At 38.2% G+C, this 23354-nt stretch overlaps 1 protein-coding gene across 1 annotated transcript in view; it reads right to left on the bottom strand.

Moving 5' to 3' along the window:
* Positions 1-2572: 2572 nt before the first annotated feature.
* Positions 2573-23354, bottom strand: part of MALRD1 (MAM and LDL receptor class A domain containing 1) — a gene marked incomplete at both ends in the record, with an annotated part of 616248 nt that continues 595466 nt past the window's right edge. Inside the window, 2 exons of the mRNA XM_081103892.1 lie at positions 2573-2653; positions 5631-5706. Coding sequence (XP_080960018.1) covers positions 2573-2653; positions 5631-5706 — 157 coding nt within the window. The remainder of the gene's footprint in view (positions 2654-5630; positions 5707-23354) is intronic.

Here is a 23354-nt window from a genome sequence, read left to right as displayed (position 1 = left end):
CTCTGGAACACTGGGCTGGGAGTCTGGTGTATAGCTGGGACCCTTTGCTCCTCAGGAGTGGCCTCCACAGAGGAGATCTCCCTCCAGATTAAAAAAGCAGCACATGTGGGTGTAAGTCAAGCACATTCAATGTGTCCACCACTCCTATCAGTCTCTGTGTACTTTCTTTTTTACTTCTCTGCTTGTAGGGCTTCCATTCAGCTAGCTTTCAGGTGGTTCTGAATGATGGTTGTTCTGTATTTTAGTTGTAATGTTGATGTGGTTGTGGCAGGTGGCGAGTACAGGCCTTTGCCCTTCATCCCCATCTTGGCTCTCAAAATAATGATATTTTTATACTAATTTAATGATTTTTTAAGAACTTAACTTTCACCCTAGCCAGTTTGGGTCAGTGGATAGAATATCAGCCTGCTTACTAAAGGTTCCTGTGTTAAATTCTAGTCAAAAGCACATGCCTGGGTTATAGGCTCGATCCCCAGAAGTGGGTGTGCAGGAGGCAGTGTATCAATGATTCTCTCTCATTGATGTTTCTCTATCTCTCCTTTCATTTCTGAAACCAATAAACGTTGATGTTTCTATCTCTCTCTCCTTCTCCCTTCCTCTCTGAAATCAATTTTTTAAAAAAGAACTTAACTTTTAATTAATATAATTAGTCCCCAGTAATGGACAATATGCAAAATGCACCTGTTAAAAAAGAGTAAAGAAATTATTAACCGCCTGAATGAATAAATTTCCTAACCCATTCTTGGTCTACAATCACAGGTCATTGTCTAAATTAGGACTTGAATTTTGCATTCTTTTTCTATTATATTCTCAGCCTTAATATATTCTCATACCCATTGTTGTCTATGAATTAGTAATGTCAAAAGAAACCATTTCAGGTCCCGTAGAATAGCACTGTTAAGGGCTGAAATGTTTGTATTCTTCAAAATTCACAGATTGAAGTCCTAACCATAATGTGATAGTATTTGGAAATGGGGCATTTAGAAAGTAATTTGGTTTAGATGAAGTCATGGAGGGAGTACAGTATGGGATTAATGCCCTTCTCTAAAGAAACACCAGATAAGAACTTCCTTCCCCAGCTCTTTCCCTGCACGTAGGGAAGAAGAGGTTCTGTGAGCACACAGTGAGTTGGCCTATTCACCAAGAGACGAGGCTTCCGATTGGAACTTACATTGCTGGCATCTTGATCCTGGACTTCACAGCTCCAGACTGTAAGAAATAAATTTCTCTTGTTTAAGCCACAAGTCTAAAATATTTTTATTATTGCAGCACCAGCTGACTAAGGCTTACCCCAATTTATGCTTCAGTTGGCTTTCTTTGGTTGCTAGAATTTGATCCTGACCTACTTAGGGAAAACAAAAGGATATATTGGAAAGATACTAGGGAGCTCACAACATTAAAAAAAAAAAAAGAAGAAAGAAAAGAAAAATCAGAACCTCCAGAATGTGTGAACACTTCGAATGGAGAGTTGCCTTGAACATTGTAGTAACAGGAGTAGGGTTGCCATCTTTCTAGGCATTTCCAGGTTCTCTTGCCTTCAGTCCAACCATCTTCCATTCTCATGTATCTTTGCTTAAGATGTAAATTCCCATCAGAGAGAACTCAGCTTGCCTGGGAGTTGGTAAAATTTAATCTGGGATTTTTGAATCAATTTTTATAAGAAAAATTAGTCAAAATTCTATTTTTTCTTTGTTACATTCATATTTTAGTTTTATTAACAGTATAATACATGCATTATAATTGAAAAGGGCATGATGGTTTAGAACAGTTCAAATAGCATAGAAATTTATTTCTATAAGATTTGAACTAATTTTCTTTGAAGCCATCAATGTTTTTTGACTTCTCCATGTTTTGTCATATCTCAAATCAATTTTTATAACTGCCATTTCCCTAGAAAATCATTCATTTTTATCAATATTTTCAAATTTCTTAGCCTTCAATAATTCAAATTATTTTATAGTGAAGAATTATATTTTCTAGTCTTACTGAGATATAATTAACATATAACATTGTATCAGTTTAAAATATATAACATAATGATTTGCTATATATTAAGATGTGTTAAGTGAATATTCAAATAAAGTCAAGTTTAGGACAATACTTTATAACATTTTTTCCCAAAGTCAGAAATAAATTTTACTCATAGTTGCATTGAGTAGGATTACTATGATTTTCCCTTCCTGCTAGTTTGTATTCTGAGATAGTTCACCTTTGTTTCTAAGCTCTATGGAATCTAAATAAGCATTTTAAAACTTCTATTATTCAGGACCTGAAACAATTTGTTTCATTATTTTAAGAAATAATGGTGATAAAATCAAAGAAAAACAAGAAACTTAAATAGAACTTTTTATTAAAATATTCAGATATACAATGATGATAAGGTTCTGATTCAAATTCCATGAAACCATTTAATATATTCAGTGAGGATATTTATTCTTAAAGGTAATAATTACAGTAGTATTCTGAATCCCTTTTATTTTTTACTATTGCATAAGATGAGTTTCTATCACATTTGACAGATTGGAATTTTCTATATACTACACATACTAGATGATACTTGATCTTGACGGTACTATTTGAGATGATGAGGTACGGTCTGCAGGCTTCCTGATGTCGTGCCATATAACGGATTTGAGAAGGAGTATATAGAACCCTAAAGAAAAACACATTGAAAAGAATAGGATTTTAGGCATTAAAATAATAGACTTCTTTCCAGATCACGAAGAATACAGCAAGTTTTTAATGATTTCCCCCTGGAGGAATAAGTGGAACATCCCCAATTCCCCAGCACTCTCTCCCAGGCTACACTGCCTGCACCTCTGGCACCAGCCTAGTCACAGTGCGTGCCTGTCTTCTGTGCATGGGAGCCACTGCCGCCTCCTCACCTCTGGTGGGGTGGGGGTATGCAGTTGTCAGTATCTTGACTGCTACTCTTTATGGTGCTGGTTTTCTAAGTCTGCTGTATTTAGTATAGATGTTAAACAAAACAATAAAAGAAACACCAATAGCTTTTATTTGGGAGAATTGTATTTTTCAGAGTGTATTAGAAAATCTAAAATTTGGGACATTGTATAGGACAAACAACTTGATTTCTTTAAAAGATAAATTGCAAGAAAAATATAAGACTGAGAAAATGGAACCTAGAGATGAAGAGAGAATTAAGAGACATGTCTAACAATGTGGATGCATATTATCTTCTATTGATCCTGATTTTTTAAAAAAAATATAGAAACAGTAACAACAAATATAAATGCCCCTAATGATCTATGAGACAATTGGGGGACATTGAACACTGAATGAATATTTGATGGTTTCAAGGAACATTGTTAAATGTTTCGGTGAGATACTGTGGTTAGATCCCTTAAATGTGCAACTGAGTCTTTATAGGTGAAATGAAATGACATTTGGAATTTGCTTGAAAACATTCTGGTTGACACCAAAAATGAACCTTACTGTAAGCTATAGCCTCTGTGTGGTAATGATAAGTCAATGTAGGCCCATCAATTGTTAACTCTGGAGCACTCTGGTGCGGGACGTGGCCAATGGAGGAGACTGTGCATGTGTCGGGGCAGGGAATACGTGGAGCTCCCTGTACTGCATGCTCAATTTTGCTGTGGATCTAAAACTGCTCCAAAGAAAATAAAATCCAAAAAACGCCGCCACCACTCTGGTGGGTGGAGGAAATGGGTGGCAGTAAAAGTGAATCAAGAATGACCATGGGTTGATAATTGTTGAATTTGGCTGGAGGGTGCATACTGGTTCATTATACAATTATCTCAATTTCTCTATCAGAATATGATGATTTTCGCTGAGTGCTTGGAAGAGTATTTTGGAGAAATCTATTTCTCTGTTATAATGTCAGTGAAGAAGCACAGTTTAATTAATACAAAGGCATTTGTTTCTGAAACAATAGAAATCAAAATAGCAACAGAGGTCAAGAGCAATTACGGGATTTTTTCTCTAGCCATTTGTAATAGAAGGAAAAAGGAATGTGAAAGGGGAATGTCTTTTATTAGAAAATAAAATAAAAAGGAACTGCTTCCCAGGTTTGCTAGAGTCATCAATTGTCCTGCCATAGGTACACATAGTAGAGAGCAGTTTTAAAGCATGTTGAAAGGTGGGTCTTTGAAATGGACCTCTTCCTGTGCACCAGAGAAGCCACCTTCTCAGTACGAAGTAAAGGATGCATAACACCTTCCCAGCATACAGTTAATTATTTTAAGTTGATGAAATATTGATATTTAAAACACTACATTTTAATTCTTATATAATTTTATCCTCCAGGTACTAAAAGTGAAGCTAAGCTAAAGATAAAAAGATTACAATTTCTTTTCTTTAGTAAAAATGAATATCTATATATCTATATATCTATATATTTATATATCTATATCTATATCTATGTCTATGTCTATATCTATATCTATATCTATCTATATCATCTGTATATATATGGTCCCAAACATGTATGCACACACTTTGAACAATTATAAAGGCAGTGTTCATTAAAATCCATTTTATTTTCAAAATTGAGCTACCAGATGTTAAAGTGAGTATATATGTTTAGAGTATACCTTCCTACTTTGTCAAAAAGATACATTTGGTTTCTTTAACATGCAATTATTTATTTATGACCCATTAAGTAGGAATACATTCCACGTTTACTTGACGTCTTGATTGACTTGACAGACCACCCAAATTAATCCTCTCAGTGCTCTGGGAAATGTCTTACTCCTTGTTTTCAATCCTACAAAACAATACTAACAGTGTGGATGACATCATCATTGACGAAAACAAAAAATGTCACAGGTTGTGTTAGACTTCAGCCTCACCAACCAAGCCTCAAAATTACCAGAAACCACCTGACCTGATACCTTTGCCACTGCTTTCAAGAACAGTAATAAACTGTTCATGACCTATTTTCATAAAAAGAAATAATAATGGAGGAAAATTAAAACTTTTATATGCTCACTTTGACAGGAGATTAAATTTTATATAACATCTCTAAAATCAGATGTGAGGAAGCTTTCAGAGAGAGAAAGCTACGTGTGGTGGCGAATCCCATTTTATACCCTAAAGAAGGCTCATATTACCCACTTAAGAAAAGGATGAGAAAGATTTTACTTGCCATTTTCTCTCTAGCCTACTTCTTATGCAAGTAAGGAGCAGCCCTAAAAGGGGCCAAGAAAGATGTAATGCACTATTTCTCTCTTTATCTTCTGAGCTTTCAGGTCAAGGCCCTCATTGTCTGCACCTACATAAGAGAACACAGAAAGCCATCCTCCCTTTTGTCTTTGGCAATAAAATATGAAGAACAGTCATATTTGAAGTAGTCGAATATGAGTAGTTACTGTGAGTCGCTGACTAACATTCTGTGGGTGAAACAGATATTTTCCAGATTTGTCAGTTCTCCGAGTATGAACAGTGACCACAAAGCCATTTAACAGTGAACTGATTTTACAAGCAGATTGAAACTGTCCTGGAATGGAAAATTCTCATAACACATTTAGGGAGACTGAGACTCCTTTCCACGCTCAAATGAAATAGCTCCTCTTAGTAAAACATGTTCAAACAACACCGTGTATGTGTGTGTTTCTGCTTCTGAAACAATACAGTTCACCACTATCTCTTACCTCTGATTTCTCTGGGTTGCTCCAACTCCCATACACTGGATTAACAAATGCACAATTAACACTTCCTTTAGTTTTCCTTAAAGCACACAGGGTTGCAAAAAGAGAAAAAGAAAAGAATAAGTATTGAAATGTACCACAGTAAATATTTAGGTAAAAATCTGGTAGAAATCTTTGCGAGACACACTGTCCAGTCAGCATACTTATTTTTATGAATATCTATATATCTATATGTATAAAAAGCCAGTGACTGGAACACCGTTAATGACCAGAATGACCGGTTGCTATGACGCCCACTGCGGCCAGTGAACCAGCCCAATCAGGGGGTGAGGCCGGCTGGCCAACCTCCCACGGCATCTCCTCACAGCCGCCCCGCCCCTGATCAACCTCTCCCACCCTGATCAAGGGAGGGTGGCCTGCCAACCTGCTCCCCCGCGGTGGCCCTTCACCCGGCCAGCCTCGCCCCTGATTGGCCCACCCCACCCCAATCAGCCATCAGACCCTCCCCCTCCCGTGGCCAGTCCCATCCTTGATTGCACCCCCCACCCCAATAGGCCGTCAACCTCCTGCAGCCCCTCCCCCCAGCCAGCCCCACCCCCAATGGGCCCCCACCACCCTGATTGGCCTGAGGCTGTTCCCCCCAGCCAGTCCCACCCCTGATTGGCCCCTCCATTCCAATCAGGGGCAGGGCCAGCCAGTCAAACACCCATTGCCCCTCCCTCAGGCTGCTGGCCCCCGATTGATCCCCCAACTTCATTCGGGGGTGGGGCCGGCTGGCCCACCACCTACAGCCCCTTCCCACAGTGGCCCCACCCCTGACCAGCCCCCAGCACCCCAATTGGCCCATGGGCCCTCCCCCCAGCCAGCTCCATCCCCAATTGGCCCCTGCCACACCAATCAGGGGTGGGACTGGCCTGCCAACCTCCCAAGGCCCCATTTGGGGGCAGGGCCGGCTGGCCCACCACCCACAGCACCTCCCCATAGCTGGCCCTACCCCCAATCAGGCCCCCCCCCCCCAATCAGGGGCAGCCCCTTCCCCAGCTGGCCAACCTTCCGCTGTCTCCTCCTCATGACAGGCCTGGCCCTGATCCATTGATTGGGGCCAGGCCAGCTGGACCCCACCCATGCACGAATTCGTGCACTGGGCCTCTAGTATCACTATAAGTAAAGACTTTTTAACCCAACACCAAAGCAACCACATTTTTGAAAGCAAGTGATATTTATCCTTTGACTATTTAGATCCAAATAAACCCAGGCAAAGACAAAATATGGCATAAGTTGATTTTTAAAATTAATTTTTTAAAATATTACTCAAATAATATGAGGAAAAATATTTAAAAGAACAATCTATATATATAAAAGCCTAAGCGACCATTACAACTGAACGACCAGAATGACCAGAACGACTGGTTGACCAGTCGCTATGATGTGCACTGACCACCAGGGGGAAGACACTCAATGCAGTAGCTGCCCTCTGGTGGTCAGTGCGCTCCCACAGCTAACCTCCCGTGTCTGGCCAACCTCCCCTGGTCCCTCCCCTTGCCAGGTCCCTGCCCCCGGCCGGCCGGCCAACCTCCTGCGGTCCCTCCCCCACTTCTCCACCCCCTGGCTGGCAGACCCTGATTGGCCTGGCCCTGATTGACCTGGTCCCAGTCGGGACTGGGTGAGACAGCCCGATTGGCCCTGATCACCGGCCAGGCCTAGGGACCCCACCCATGCACGAATTCATGCACTGGCCCTCTAGTATAATATAAAGCTGAACTGGTTATAAGAAAAGGCCATCTTGAAGTCCCTGAGACTTTAAAGGTGCCAAGTCCTCACAGTCTGAGGATTATTCTCCACAACAGTGTATGTCTTAAAGATTTATGTCATCATAGTCTTTAATATTTTAAACAGGAAAGTTAAATATGAGTGTTTTGAAGAGTTCTTTATGTTAATTTTCCTTTTATGAATCACAAATAGACATGTCCTTGGTAATCTCACACATTGGTCTAATCCGCATAATTGACTTAGATATACTGGGATCCTAAGCAGTCATTTTCTTTTTATACTTTAGTTACTTAAGAGTCAATAAGCTTATCAGAAGACCATTAGCCTGCAATAGTTGCTGATAAAGAAAAAATGCTCATCACAGGAACAGAAAAATATATAACCAGATATGCACATACACCCTACTAAAGACAGAGGAAGGTTCACAGTCATGCACACAAACATACATGCACACATACACATAATGGACAATGAAAGACCAATTCCAGAATGATTGCCGGTGTCCTGAGGAAAAATATGTTCATGAATACTTTTAACTAATTGAAGTATAATGACGATAAATTTGCCAGTAATATACCTTTAAATCCTAAAAGAAAAGAGAGTAAAGAGGAAGCTCTCGCTGTTATGCTTTTTGAAAATAAGTTGTCACAGGTATGACCTCTTATTTTATCCACCAAACCAACCACATAGTCCTCTTCTGAAAAGAGTGAGCCTGGCCACATAACCGGGGTAATTGTGTTTGGCTGGTGAAACATTCTCCCTGTGGATTCAGTGTCTTTCAAGCTTCCTGACCACCACTGTGTCTATACCATTGGCTTAAATATTCAATAACCTCACCAGTTCACCCTCACTGTGTCTATATTTTGGTTATTGATGAAGAGAGCAATAGCAGCCTTTTTGTGGATTACATTTTGGGGGGGGGGGGGAAATCATAGAATACCCTTAAACGATGAGGCAAGGAGTGTCACTAATGGAATAGTTATGATTGCTCCAATCAAATCAAACAAGTGGCGTGGATTCCTGGCCTGTTCTTCCTCCAAGAATAATCAATGTTAAATTCTCAGAGTGGTAAACTCAGGAAATGGTTGAGTTGGGGCATGAGCAGGGTTGCTTTCAAAGTTGAGACTTGGTAGGAAATGAAGGGCAGTTTTGAAATGTATCAAAGTGTCAAAGCAAAAGCTGGTACAGGAGATAGATATTAACATGGGGGTGGGGAGAATCAAACCAGAATAAAAATTAGGAAGTAGGTAAAGAGGGGATAGCCACCGATACCAGCAGTTCATAAAAATTAATCTTGGCTGAAATCAGGCATGAAAAGGGAATAGGAGGAAACCCAAACCATAGGACCAGACAGGCAGATGGTGCAAAGGCTGGGCATGCAACCAGGATGAGGGACAGGCTTGGCAGCTGGCTGGGTAGAAGTGAGGCACAGCAACACAGAAAGTCTTAATATGAGGTGATTATATTTGGCTTTGGACTGCTGCGACCCCGGATGACACCAAGATTAGCAGGCTGAAGGCAGGTAAATTGATCAATTTTCCAGCCCTGTTAATTCAGCTATTGAATCTAATTTTCTTCTGGAGGGATTTTGTCTTAAGCAATTTTCTATTAAAATGAGAGAAAAAAAAACTGTAGGTCACCACCCTTTGGGGATTGGATGACTACAAAGAAAGAAGTGTGATACTTAAGGGGAAGGATGTGGAATTGTAATAAAGAGGAAAAGGTCACAGTATGAATAGTGGAGGAGGAACAAAGGTTAATTCTTCTTACTACAAATTATCTTTATTAGCAATCTCAAACTTTTATTTTTTCTAGATAAAAAGATGTCTCCCAATATTGGAAACCTCTAAATTGTTAGGATTAATTCTTAATACCTTTTCTTTGTGAGGTAAAATATTACTCATCACCCATAAATACTATCATTAAATGAATTTCAGGTGTCAACTCCATACATTTACGATTTCAAGTTCTGTGATATAATTTTTTTATCTTCCTCAATTTTGTAAGTTTGGTTTTCAAACATAATCACTTTTACTTCAAATGATGAATCCTTATATGAGGAAAACAAACTGAGTGTGATGTGTTTCTGCTAGTTCTGTTATGGTGCAATGGTAAGTCTGCATTAGACTAAAAAATGCTACGTTTAACCGGTATTATTTGTGGGTAGGCAGATGGTTCGGAAAGAGCTGAGGTTTCAAAGAATCTAACCACCCCTAGGAATCAGCAAGGAATTGACTTAGACGTTTAGAGTCGAGGAAAGGAAAACCTGCATGGATCACATCTGTTTTCCACCCATAACTTATGCATTCACTTACATTATTATTAAACCCCATGCTTTACCCGATATGTGCAGAAACTTCGTAAGTGGAATTCTGAGTGGGTTTAAGAGATATGTCAGTGCGGAATTAGGGCAGTTCTGGTGGGAATTCCCAATTTAAATATAGTGAGCATATGTATACATCCAAAGGAATTCACTTCATGAATTACTGACTAACAAAAATTTTTGAGTGTTAATTAAAAACATGGAAGTGTTTATAGTAGGTATCTGTAATTATTGTAAATGGGCAATGAAGATAATAAAAAAGACTAAAACAAAAACTCATCTATGTTGAATATAGTAAACATGACTTTGAGGTAAATGTTTATTTTATTTTATATATACAGGGGCGGGCAAAAGTAGGTTTATATCTCTGAGTACACAACACACAGTTTAACCTTGTATTATTATTTATTAATTATTGTATTATCTTCATATGAACAACTGTAAACCTACTTTTGCTCACCTTGTGTTTTAAAAGCCTTATTGAATTATAATTCACAAACCATATAATTCTTTCAATGTATATAATTTAATTTTTAAAAGTTATATTGATTTATTTAATTAGTTATTAATTTTGAGAACTGTAGTAAAATAACATAAAATTTGCCATTTTAATTGTCTTTAAAATGTACAATTCAGTGGCATTCATTACATTCACAATGTTATGCAACCACACCAATATGTATTTCCAAAATGTTTTCATCACCACAAATAGAAACTGTAGCCATTAAACAGTAACTCCACATTTTCCCTTCCTCCAGCTCCTGTAACCTCTAATTTATTTTCTATCTCTGGATATTTCATATGAGTGGAAATGTGGAAATATGCAATACTTGTCATTTTGTGTCTGCCTTATTTCACTTAGCACAATGCTTTCAAAGTTCATCTATATTTTATCATGTACAAAAACTTCAGTCATTTTTATGGCTAAATAATATTCCATTGTATTCATATGCTACATTTTGTTTTTTCATTTGATGATAGACACTTGAGTTGTTTCCACCTTTTGGCTATTGTGAAGACTCTGCTATGAACATTGGCATGTAATTATCTGAGTCTCCATTTCCATTCCTCTGGGTATATAACCTGGAGTAAAATTTCTGGGTCATTTGGAAATTCTATTTAGCTTTTTGTGGAAGAACCAAACAGTTTTCCAGAGCAGCTGCACCATTTTACATTTCCACCAATATTTTATGAGGTTTACTATTTCTCCACAAACACTATTTTTTGTTTTGTTATTATTATTATTATTGCCATCTTAATAGGTGTGAAGTGGTATTTAATTGTAGTTTTGATATGCATTTTCCCTAACAACTAATGACATTAGTATAGGCCATTTGTATAGCTTCTTTGAAGAAATGTCTATTCAAGTCTGCCTAATTTTAAAAATATTTGTTATTGATTTTTAGAAAGAGATAGAAACATCAATGAGAGAGAAATATCTATCGGGCTGCCTCTTGCACACCCTCTACTGGGGATGGAGCCTGAAACTCAGGCGTGTGCCCTGACCAGGAATCAAACCTGCATGAGTCAATGCTCAACCACTGAGCCACACTGAGTCTGTTTATTTTTAATTGGGTTGTTGCTCTCTTTGTTGTTGAGTTGTAGGATTTTTATGTATTCTGGATATTAAACTCTTACTAAATATATAATTTCAAATATTTTCTCCCACTTTGTAGGTTATCTTTTCACTTTCTTGATAATGTCCTTTCATGTATGAAAGTTTTTGGTGAAGTTCAGTTTAGTTATTTTTCTTTTGTTCTTGTGCTTTGGGTATCATATCTAAAAATGCATTGCCAAATCCCAGGTCATTCAGATTTTCTTATATGTTTTCTTCTATATTTTTTATGATTTTAATCTCTTTTTTAAAAAAAGATATATTTTTATTGATTTCAGAGATAAAGGGAGAGGGAAAGAGAGATAAAAACATCAAGGATGAGAGAAAATCATTGATTGGCTGCCTCCTACAAGCCCCACACTGGGGATCCAGCCTGCAACCTGGGCACGTGCCCTGACTGGGAATAGAACCGTGACCTCCTGGTTCATAGGTTGACACTCAACCACTGAACCACACTGTCCAGGCTTAGCTCTTATATTTATGTCTAAATTAATCCATTTTGAATTAATTTTTGTGCATGTTTGTGGTAGGGGTACAACTTCATTCTTTTGCATGTGAAAATCCAGTTGTTTCAGCAGCATCTAGAGCAGTGGTTCTCAACCTTCCTAATGCCGCGACCCTTTAATACAGTTCCTCATGTTGTGGTGACCCCCAACCATAAAATTATTTTCATTGCTACTTCATAACTGTAATTTTGCTACTGTTATGAATCGTAATGTAAATATCTGATATGCAGGATGTATTTTCATTGTTACAAATTGAACATAATTAAAGCATAGTGATTAATCACAAAAACAATATGTAATTATATATGTGTTTTCCGATGGTCTTAGACGACCCTTATGAAAGGGTCGTTCGACCCCTAAAGGGGTCGCGACCCACAGGTTGAGAACCGCTGATCTAGACTATTATTTTCTTATTGAATGTACTTGGTACTCTTGTCAAAAATTAATTGGTCAGCCCTAGCCAGTTTGGCTTGGTGGATAGAGCGTCAGCCTGCGGACTGAAGAATCCCGGGTTTGATTCCAGTCGAGGGCATGTACCTTGGTTGCGGGCACATCCCCAGTAGGGGCTGTGCAGGAGGCAGCTGATCTATGTTTCTCTCTCATCGATGTTTCTGGCTTTCTGTCTCTCACCCTTCCTCTCTGTAAAAAATCAATAAGATATATTAACAAAATTAATTGGTCATAAATACATGGGTTTATAGTTGGATTACCAATTCTAGTCCATTGATCTAGTCCATGTATATGTTCAGACCTAGCGTTCAGTTTGCTTTAGCTTTATGGTAAGTTTTGAATCAGGAAGTGTGAGTTCTCCAACTTTTTCCTTTATCAAGATTGTTTTGGTTCTTTAGTGTTCTTGCTTTTCCTTATTAATTTCTGCAAAAAAAAGGCTCTTGTAGTTTTACTAGTGAATGAGTTGTATCTATAGATTGCTTTGAATACTTTCAAGAATTGACAGCTTGTCAAGAATTGACAGCTTGAAAACACTAAGTCTTCTTATCCATAAACTTGAAATGTCTTTTCACTTATTTAAGTTTTCTTTAATTTCTTTTAGTAACACTTCGTACTTTTAAGAATAGAAATATTTCAACTCCCATGTTAAATTTATTCCCAGGTATTATATTCTTTTATATTCTATTGTCATATGTGATTGCTTTCTTAATATATTTTTATGATTTTTCATTACTTGTATTTGAGAGAATAACTGATTTTTGTGTGTTGATCTTATACCCTGCAAATTTGTTGAATTCCTTTGTTAGCTGTAGCAATTTTCTTGTAGATTTTTGGGAATTTTCTATAAATACAGTAAGGTTGTTTGTAAACTGAGATAGATTTATTTCTTCCTTTCCCATTTTGATTTATTTTATTTCTTTGTCTTGTCTAATTGATCTGGTTAAGTTTTCTTATTACACTATATGAAATTGGGGTAATTATAATGCAGCTATCAAGGTGATTTGAAGAACTAAACATGATAATTTACTAAAATATACTTCTTAGGCATGCTTGTGTGAAGGAAATTGCTCTCATACTTCCGCTACAAAATAATTTTTAGATATTGTTTCTAAATGTTAAAGAATATTCTAATATCCCAAAAAATGATTGTCCTGAGTTAAGAGAAATGATGCTCTACAATGTAGTGACTCACTCCTTAAGGGGTAGAATGACAGAATGTTGATTATGTTGTTTATCATCTTTCATTTTTATTTATTTAAATTTTTCCCATATTTCCAGGACATATACTATGTGATTAGACATATAAGTTACTGAGTTAGTCTATGAAGTACTTGACTTGTTACTATTGAGGAAAATGTTTTCTAACCACAAACTAAACACTGCATTAGGTACTGGACTTACAAGTCTGATCAATATATCCATGGAACTTGTAGAACTTGAACTTGTCTCTAGAACTTCTTTTGGAGGGTGGCAGATATGGAATTTTTGTCTCTTAGGTGAAATTGCATGTTTATAAAATGCCTACCACAAATAGATGCCCATTAATAGTTGAGTGCTATTCTCTTTACTTTTGTTACATATTTTTTCCTCTTTTTGTCATTTATATCCTCTTTTAAACTTTACCCCAAAGCCTGGGATTAATGAAGTGACATCAGCATAAAGAAAAAGAATGAGGAACTACCAAATAATCACTGTAGTACTTATTAATATTTTAAAATTAGATCTATTAATTTAAAGCTAGCAAGGACCTTTGTAATCATCTTGTTAACGACTTTTAACAAATGGGGCAACTGAGATTTCCTCCCCACTAGACTGTACACGGATTTTGTCTGGTTTTCTCTTATACCTCAGCATCAGTGAAGTACCTAGTGCAGTAGGAATCAACCGAATGTTTATGGGAAGGGTAATTTCATGACTGCATATAGTCTGAAGGCTTAATGATGGAACAAAATTCACTAACCTACTCCCAAATGCCCACTTCCAACAATATACTTCATCGGTATCCAGAGAGAGAAGACATTAATTTTTTTGCTGTTGTTATCATGGAGCCACATTTGTATTTAGCTTTCTGTTCCACTTAGCACAAGGCTTTAAGTGGGCCAGGAGTTACTTTTGCCCACTCCCTCTTTCCATTCTATTTTCGGCAAGTTAAGTGGCTGCCAGAGGAGTAGCTTGGGGGCTTCCCTGAAGATGAGCAGAGCCTAACAGAATAGAGAAGGCCTTTCTATCCCTTTCTATTACAGGCAAATGGAAAAAGTCATATTATTGGAGAAAAATCAATTTGGTATGAATAACTCATTTCATAATATTTGAAAAATAAAGGTCTGTGTTTCTCATATAATATACTATGTATCTCTAAAAAATGAGAGGCATGTAATATACATGTATAACTATCAGGAGACATTTTAGGCTATGAAGTACTTGATTTGTTACTATTGAGGAAAATGATTTCTAACCATAAAAGTAGATGTGACATATTTTTTAAAACTAAGGATCCATCTAAATTATGAAATACAACCATTTTTCTGGTGGGAATGGAATTGATTTATTCTGAGAGTCATGCCTATTACCTTGCTTGATTTAATGCTGAGTCCGGGACATCTCAGAAAAGTAAATCTCAATTCTACTCTCCCTATTTCCAACTGTAATTTTAAACACTTTTTAAAAAAATTAAATCATTTTTTTTATTTTTCAATTACAGTTGACATACAATGTTATATTAATTTCAGGTATACACCTCAGTGATTAGACATATAACTTACTAAGTGATCATCCTAATAAATCTAGTACCCACCTGACACCGTACATAGTTATTAGAATATTATTGACTGTATTCCTTATGCTGTAATTTACACCCCCATGGCTATTCTGTAAAACCCAATTTGTATTTCTTAATCCCTTTACATTTTTCACCCATTCCTCCAATTCCTTTCCATATGGCAACTATCAAAATGTTCTCTGTATCTATAAAACTTATTTGGTGGTTATGTACTTCTTTAGCTTTCCTTATCTAGGAAGCTTTTTTTTTTAAAAAAAAAATAATCTTTATTGTTAAAAGTATTATAAATGTCCCTCTTGTTTCCCCCCCTTGACCTCCCCACACCCCCACACCCCCGGGCCTTCACCACACTATTGTCTGTGTCCATGGGCTATGCAGATAATACACGTTCTTCAGTTAATTTCTCCCCCAACACCCCCAATCCAGAGATTCATCAGTCTTTTTATGCTTCTGTGTCTCTAGATCTATTTTGCTCATCAGTTTATTTTGTTTATTAGATTTCACATATGAGTGAGATATTTTTCTAACTGGCTTATTTCACTTAGCAGAAGCTCTTTTGATTCTAAATGATTACAAGTCCTTGTAGCGAATTGGCCTGGGGGGTAAATCCCTCTCATTGAAGTGCCAACAACAATCAAGGCTCAACTATAACAGGAGGGTGTACGCAGCCCACGAGGGAAGGTGGTACACCTGGAGTGCCCAGCTCCAGTGAACTGAACCTAAAGGACACCTCCTGCATTAAGCCACTCTACCTGGCCTGGGAGTCACAGAAGCTCTACATAATACATAAACTCGCCAATGAAGTTTTTTTTTCACAAATGTTTCTAGTCCTAAGACTTTTATGAAGTCTTTTTGAGTGTATTAGTCTTTCAGATAAGAGGAAAATATATTATAAAATACTAATAAACATAAAATATTTCTGGGTTTCCACTTTTACTTGTATCTATTTTTAATGTTTCTTAACCAGGGTATTTATAATTTTTTTCTCTGTCTCATCATAAAAATTAATAAGTGATACTTTTTTAAATTTTTGTTTCCTGACTTTAAAACCTAGGAAAATGAGGTGTTTTAGTTGTTGTTGTTGTTGTTGTGGGTCATTTTGAACTCACAGTTATAGGAAGAGATTGGTAAACTGTGGTTCCTGTGTAATTGTCAGTGGCACATAATTCACACTTACCATCATATTTATTTTCTTAAAAACTTAGACAAGTTTTATTTTACACCTGGTCTCTGATCATCTCCAATCCAAATTTCAGTCTGTTTGAATAGACTGTTTATAAGGAGAGTTATCACAAAATTTAAAACTTAGACAATATTTTGTTATTTTTAAAATAAGGACAGATTTATGGAAGTTTGCAAAGATAAACACTATAGAAGTCGGTAAAACAAATAAAAAGGAGACAGGAAGTTGGAGAAAGGGACTCTGAAAACTAAAGAATAGAGTTAAGCCAGAGGTAATGAGATAGACAGTACATGAAATGGGTATAGTGAGAGTCTATATGTTCATTAAATGTAGAATACAGAGAACCAAGATGGCGGCATAGGTTAACGCCGGAGTTTGCTGCTTTGAACAACTACTTCAAAAGTGAAACTAAAAGACGGAACGGACATCACCCAGAACCACTGGAACGCTGGCTGAGTGGAAGTCCTACAACTAGGAGGAAAGAGAAACGCATACGGACACTCAGAGGAGGCACAGTGCTGAAGTCAAATTCTGAGGTGCGGAGTGCAAGGAGCGGGCTGACGGCGGAGGGCGCGGTTGGCGTTTTCAATCGGGAGGGAGTCGCAGACTCTGAGCTCCAGATCCGGGCGAGTCTTTAGGGACCCAGACTCAAACGGGAGAAGCGGGACTGCCTGGCTTCGGTCAGAGCGAGTGCAGCTTTCTCTCCGAGCTTTGCAGCGGGTGCTGGGACTCAGAGAGGCAGAGCCCCTGGGGACAGGACTGAGAGCCGCCATAACTGCTCTCTCTGGCCCACCCTGTTGATCCTGTGCGACTCGCCCCGCCCAAGCCCTGCACAGAGGCATTTGCCGGATAGCCTCAGGCAAACGCCAGATTAGCACCTCCCTAGAGGACAGAAGTTCTCTCACTGCTGACACAGCTGATTCTCATAGCCACTTGGCCTGGAGGTCAAACCCTCCCTGGAATTAGCTACAACAATCAAGATTTAACTATAAGACCACGAACAAAGACCACTAAGGGGTGCACCAAGGAAGCATAACAAAATGCGGAGACAAAGAAACAGGACAAAATTGTCAATGGAAGATCTAGAGTTCAGAACCACACTTTTAAGGTCTCTCAAGAACTGTTTAGAAGCCGCCGATAAACTTAATGAGATCTACAAGAAAACTAATGAGACCCTCGATGTTATATTGGGGAACCAACTAGAAATTAAGCATACACTGACTGAAATAAAGAATATTATACAGACTCCCGACAGCAGAACAGAGGAGCGCAAGAATCAAGTCAATGATTTGAAATGCGAGGAAGCAAAAAACACCCAACCGGAAAAGCAAAATGAAAAAAGAATCCAAAAATGCGAGGATAGTGTAAGGAGCCTCTGGGACAGCTTCAGGCGTACCAACATCAGAATTATAGGGGTGCCAGAAGATGAGAGAGAGCAAGATATTGAAAACCTATTTGAAGAAATAATGACAGAAAACTTCCCTCACCTGGTGAAAGAAATGGACTTACAGGTCCAAGAAGCGCGGAGAACCCCAAACAAAAGGAATCCAAAGAGGACCACACCAAGACACATCATAATTAAAATGCCAAGAGAAAAAGATAAAGAGAGAATCTTAAAAACAGCAAGAGAAAGAAACTCAGTTACCTACAAGGGAATACCCATATGACTGTCAGCTGATTTCTCAACAGAAACTTTGCAGGCCAGAAGGGAGTGGCAAGAAATATTCAAAGTGATGAATACCAAGAACCTACACCCAAGATTACTTTATCCAGCAAAGCTATCATTCAGAATTGAAGGTCAGATAAAGAGCTTCACAGATAAGGAAAAGCTAAAGGAGTTCATCACCACCAAACCAGGATTATATGAAATGCTGAAATTATCCTTTAAGAAGTGGAAGAGGAAGAAAAAGGTAAAGATACAAATTATGAACAACAAATATGCATCTATCAACAAGTGAATCTAAGAATCAAGTGAATAAATAATCCGATGAACAGAATGAACTGGTGATTATAATAGAATCAGGGACATAGAAAGGGAATGGACTGACTATTCTTGGGGGGGAAAGGGGTGTGGGAGATGCGGGAAGAGACTGGACAAAAATCGTGCACCTATGGATGAGGACAGTGGGTGGGGAGTGAGGGCGGAGGGTAGGGCGGGAACTGGGAGGAGGGGAGTTATGGGGGGAAAAAAGAGGAACAAATGTAATAATCTGAACAATAAAGATTTAATTAAAAAAAATGTAGAATACAAATTTGCCTTTAAGATTTCTGAATTCAAATTTAAGTAAGACAATAAAGTTACATAGGTCACACTTTCAAAAAGTAACAAACCAGGTGCTTAGAAGCACATCTTCTCCAACTCAGGAGAAAAGACTTAACTTATATTGTGTGCATCCTGTTACCATAATCTAGCGACTAGAGATTCTAGCACGTGGTCGGCAAACTGCGGCTCTCGAGCCACATGCGGCTCTTTGGCCCCTTGAGTGTGGCTCTTGCTAAGCCTTAGGAGTACCCTAATTAAGTTAATAACAATGTACCTACCTATATAGTTTAAGTTTAAAATATTTGGCTCTCAAAAGAAATTTCAATCATTGTACTGTTGATATTTGTCTCTGTTAACTAATGAGTTTGCCGACCACTGATAGGCTAACAAAGTAGCAAGCCCCCAAAACATTATCTTAGGAAAAAATACTAATGGGTTTTACTAGGTTGTTTTTTCCCCTCATATCTTTCAAAATATCAGACTAAAACTATGTCAACAAGTGCTTAGCAAAAACTGTCGAGGAGAAGGCGGTAACAAGAAGTTGAATGAATTTTATGGAACCCTTGATGCATAGAAGGACCTTAGAGAATTTGACATCTTGGGGGGTTGCATATTCATGTTTGTGTTTATCATAAAAAAGTCATCAAGACTAAAATATGTAGTGTGTAATTAGAGTCGGCACATTAAATATGTCATAAGGATCTACAGGTATAATGAATTGCTTGACATCATGAGGCAATATAAGAAAGAATAAATTGAGTCTATTCAATCAACCTTTTCTCACTGACTGTGCATGCCTGTAAAATACTATGTATTATCTTACTACTCTTAAAGAAAAAGGGAAAATCATGCTAACTACTAAGTGGAGATAATCAGCTATATAATGGTATCTACTTCTGGCAAAATGATGACTTTTTAAAAAAAGAATTAAAACAAACAATCTGGGGGAAAAAATAGAAAGGAAGAAAAGAAGCAAGCCAATTTGGAAAAAAAACAGAAGGGAATGTCTATGAGCTCGTTTTCATTTCCAAGCCTTTAAAGGAACAAGCTGAACCAAATGTTTGGGTGAAAAAGTTCAGAGAGAATCGGGTTTGCGAACATAACCAGAAATGCCACAAAAGTGAGAGGAAAGGATTAATCATCCAGGGTCACAAAATCAAACAACCAGGACACCAAATTTCGCTAAACTCATTCACATGTTACAGCAGCTGCGCGTTTCCCTCCTGCTCTTTTAAGGCAGGAAATAAATATCGCTGACCGCAAAACCTGTCGCTGTTTAATGCGACCTTGCTGTGGCAGAGTGCTTAAATGGGAGCGTGCCCAGGAATATGGATGCAATTAGTGTGAATAAAGCTGACCCAGGTTCCTGTAGCTTAACCTGCAGAAGACCCCATGCTGCTAATGGGAGCGCAGTCTCCACTGGGCTTCCCCTCCTCTGACTGCAGTGTTCGCACATTCACAACCACCTAACGTGAACCAGATGCAGAGCGGGAGAGTCCTTTGGAAGTATGTTCGATAGTACACTTGCAAATGTTTGCTTCACCTAGTAAAATTACGGGGAGCCAACCTTTAGGAAACAATTAGAGAGGAAGACAAATGTTTGCACAGAAAAGGCTCATCACAAATGGCTGATAATAATGAAAGATTAGATACAATCCAAATGTCTAATAATATGAGAATGGCCAAATGATGAGACATATACTTGAGAGAGTACTAATGAGCCTTTCAAGTAATGCTTCAGTGATACAAGGGCAGTGTTTCTCAAAGTGCTGTCTATGGACCACTGGAGGTCTTAAGACATCTCCAGGGGCTACATCAGTGATTCCCAAAGTGGGTGCTACCGCCCCCTGGTGGGCGCTGCAGCGATCCAGGGGGGCGGTGATGGCCACAGGTGCATTTGTTTTAACTTTTTTTGTATTACCTTTCTATTCTGAGTTCAATAAATAGTTCCATAATTTCAAACTTCAATGTTTCTAATTTACACCTTTCTTTACTATATTTTACGAAAAAGGTAGAAACATTAATACATATATCTTTCTGTTTAATTGCTACTAAAATTTAAAAAAAAATTAATTTCCAGGGGGCACTGAGTAATATTTTTTCTGGAAAGGGGGCAGTAGGCCAAATAAGTTTGGGAACCACTGGCTACATCATTCAAAAATATTTTCATAATAAGACACAGGGGTAAAAGATCCAATCAAAGTGCAATCTAAATCAATTAATTTTATTATAACACTAGAGGCCTGGTGCATGGGGGGGGTGTCACTCAGCCCAGCTTGTACCCTCTCCAACCTGGGACCCCTTGGGGGATGTCTGGCTGCTGGATTAGGCCTGATCCCTGTGGGATCGAGCCTAAACTGGCAGCCGGACATCCCTCTCACAATCTGGGACTGCTGGCTCCTAACCACTCTGCCTGCCAGCCTGATAGCCCCCTAACCATTCCCCTGCTGGCATGATTGACACCTAACTGCTCCCCTGCTGTCATGATCATCCCCAACTGCCCTCCCCTGCTGGCCCAATTGCCCCCCTGTGGGGCTGAGGAGACTGAGGGGCTCTGGCTGGATGAGGTGGGGCTGAGGGAACTGGGAGACTCTGGCTGGATGAGGCACGTAGTGCCTGCTGCCCCCCGGCGGGGCTAAGGGGACTAGAGGACTCCAGCTGGATGAGGTGGCTGAGGGGACTGGGCACCACCATCTTGTGGCTGTGGGCGCTGCCATCTTGTGAGGGCATGACAGTCAATTAACATAGTCCCTCTTTATTAGATTGGATACTTTTTCACTGTGTTGATATTTGTACCAATGGAGCAAGTGCAATGGTGGGTACAAACTGCAGATTGGTGCAGCCACTGTGGAGAGCAATACTGAGTTACTTCAAATCATTAAAAATGGAACTGCTTTATAACCCAGTGATTCCACTTCTGGGAATTTATCCAAAGAAACTCAAAACACTAATTCAAAAGAATATATGAACCCCTATGTTCACTGCAGCATTATTTAAATAGCCAAGATTTTGGAAACAGTCCAAATCCATCAGTAGATGAGTGGATAAGACAGCAATGGTACAGTTACACAAAGGAACACCACTCGCTGAAAAAATGAAATTTTACCCTTTGTGACAGTATGGATGGACGTGGGAAACATTATGCTTAGTGAAATAAGCCAATCAGAGATAGACAAGTACCTTATGATTTCACGCATAGGTGGAATCTAGTGAACAAACTGAACTAACAAGAAAAATAGAGACAAGACTTATAGATAGAGCAGGCTGACAGTTGTCGGGAAGGGGGTGGGGAGGGAAGTTAGACAGGTGGAAGGACTGAGAAAAAAAGAAAAAAGGAGAGAAAGAACTCATTGATACAGACAACAGATAAACCACTTCTCTTCTTTACACTCCACTGTGCACAGTGCATTTTACTCACAGGACATATAGTACTTCCTTTATTTGGAATGAAATACTTTCTAAGTAAATTGCTCTGTATGAAAACTCACTCTGATTTCCTTATTGAATTCTCTTAGACACATAATCCCTTTGTTGAAAACTGATTGCAATATTGAAGGTATTAATCAGTCTTTGTGATTGGCAGTATCAATCACCTAGCAACTTGCTGTATTGTTAAGTCTTTTTGACAATTTACAGTTGAAAACCTTATGTAAGAATCTGTGTAGACAACAGATCTAGTTGCATTTATTTATTTACATTCATATCTCTCCCACTTGAATGTTAATTTCCTCTGGGCAGAGCTAAAGTCTTTCTTTTCCAATTTCTCCAGGAAACATTACTACTGAGTCCCAAGCATGTGTCATGTACTCTATTACAGAGCCACTCAGAGTGTGACTTATTTATTGTTTGGTCTTATTCTGTTTATTGTTCCATGATGAGATAAATACAAAAATTGAGAACCAGTGTTTAGAAACATTTGTAGCAATTTGACGGAGTAAATTTATGTCTGTTGGGGCTAAGAATAAAAAATTTGGACTAGTATTTTATATCTTTTAACTTCATTTTTTTCCAATTCTTATAAAAGCATTAGTATGTGATGAATTGAAAACAACAAACCAAAATAGAGCTGATCCTTCATCAAAAAATAGCTTGAATGGCTCTTTTCTACAAACACTGTGAGTCCACAGGTGAGTAAATACTCATTTGCTTGGCTTATTTTCCTTCAGTAAGTTTTTGCTAGCTAACTCTTCTGAAAATATTCTTTTCTCTTTCTCCTTATGCAGTGAGTACTCAAAGCTCCATTTTTGGAATGGCCAAGTACTATGTAACTTCCTCTGATCAAAATGAAATGCTTTTTCATATAAATTTCTCTATCTGAAAACTCATTCTAATTTCCTTATTGAATTCTCTTAGATATATAATCGTTTGATTGAAATAGATTGCAGTGTTGAAGTTAATTATCAGACCTCATGATTTCCCTTAGCAATCACCTAGCAACTTGCTTCTTTCTAAACCTTGTTAGATGATTTTAAAGTTGACAACACTATATGAAATTTGTCTAGAAAAATTGACTTGTTTTATTTTATTTTTTAAAAAATATATTTTATTGATTTTTTTACAGAGAGGAAGGGAGAGAGAGAGTTAGAAACATCGATGAGAGAGAAACATCGATCAGCTGCCTCCTGCACATATCCCACTGGGGATGTGCCCGCAACCCAGGTACATGCCCCTGACCGGAATCGAACCTGGGACCCTTCAGTCTACAGGCTGATGCTCTATCCACTGAGCCAAACTGGTTTCAGCTTGACTTGTTTTATTATACTCTCAAATAGTCACAAATTCATTTAAGTAGAGCCTATTTTGAATTTAATACTTGTAGTTAAAATTCTCTTTTATCA

Source organism: Myotis nattereri (assembly GCF_964212035.1).
Source record: "Myotis nattereri genome assembly, chromosome: 1".
NCBI lineage: Eukaryota > Metazoa > Chordata > Mammalia > Chiroptera > Vespertilionidae > Myotis > Myotis nattereri.
Note: the sequence above shows the minus strand (reverse complement) of the source record. Positions and strands in the feature narration are given on the sequence as shown.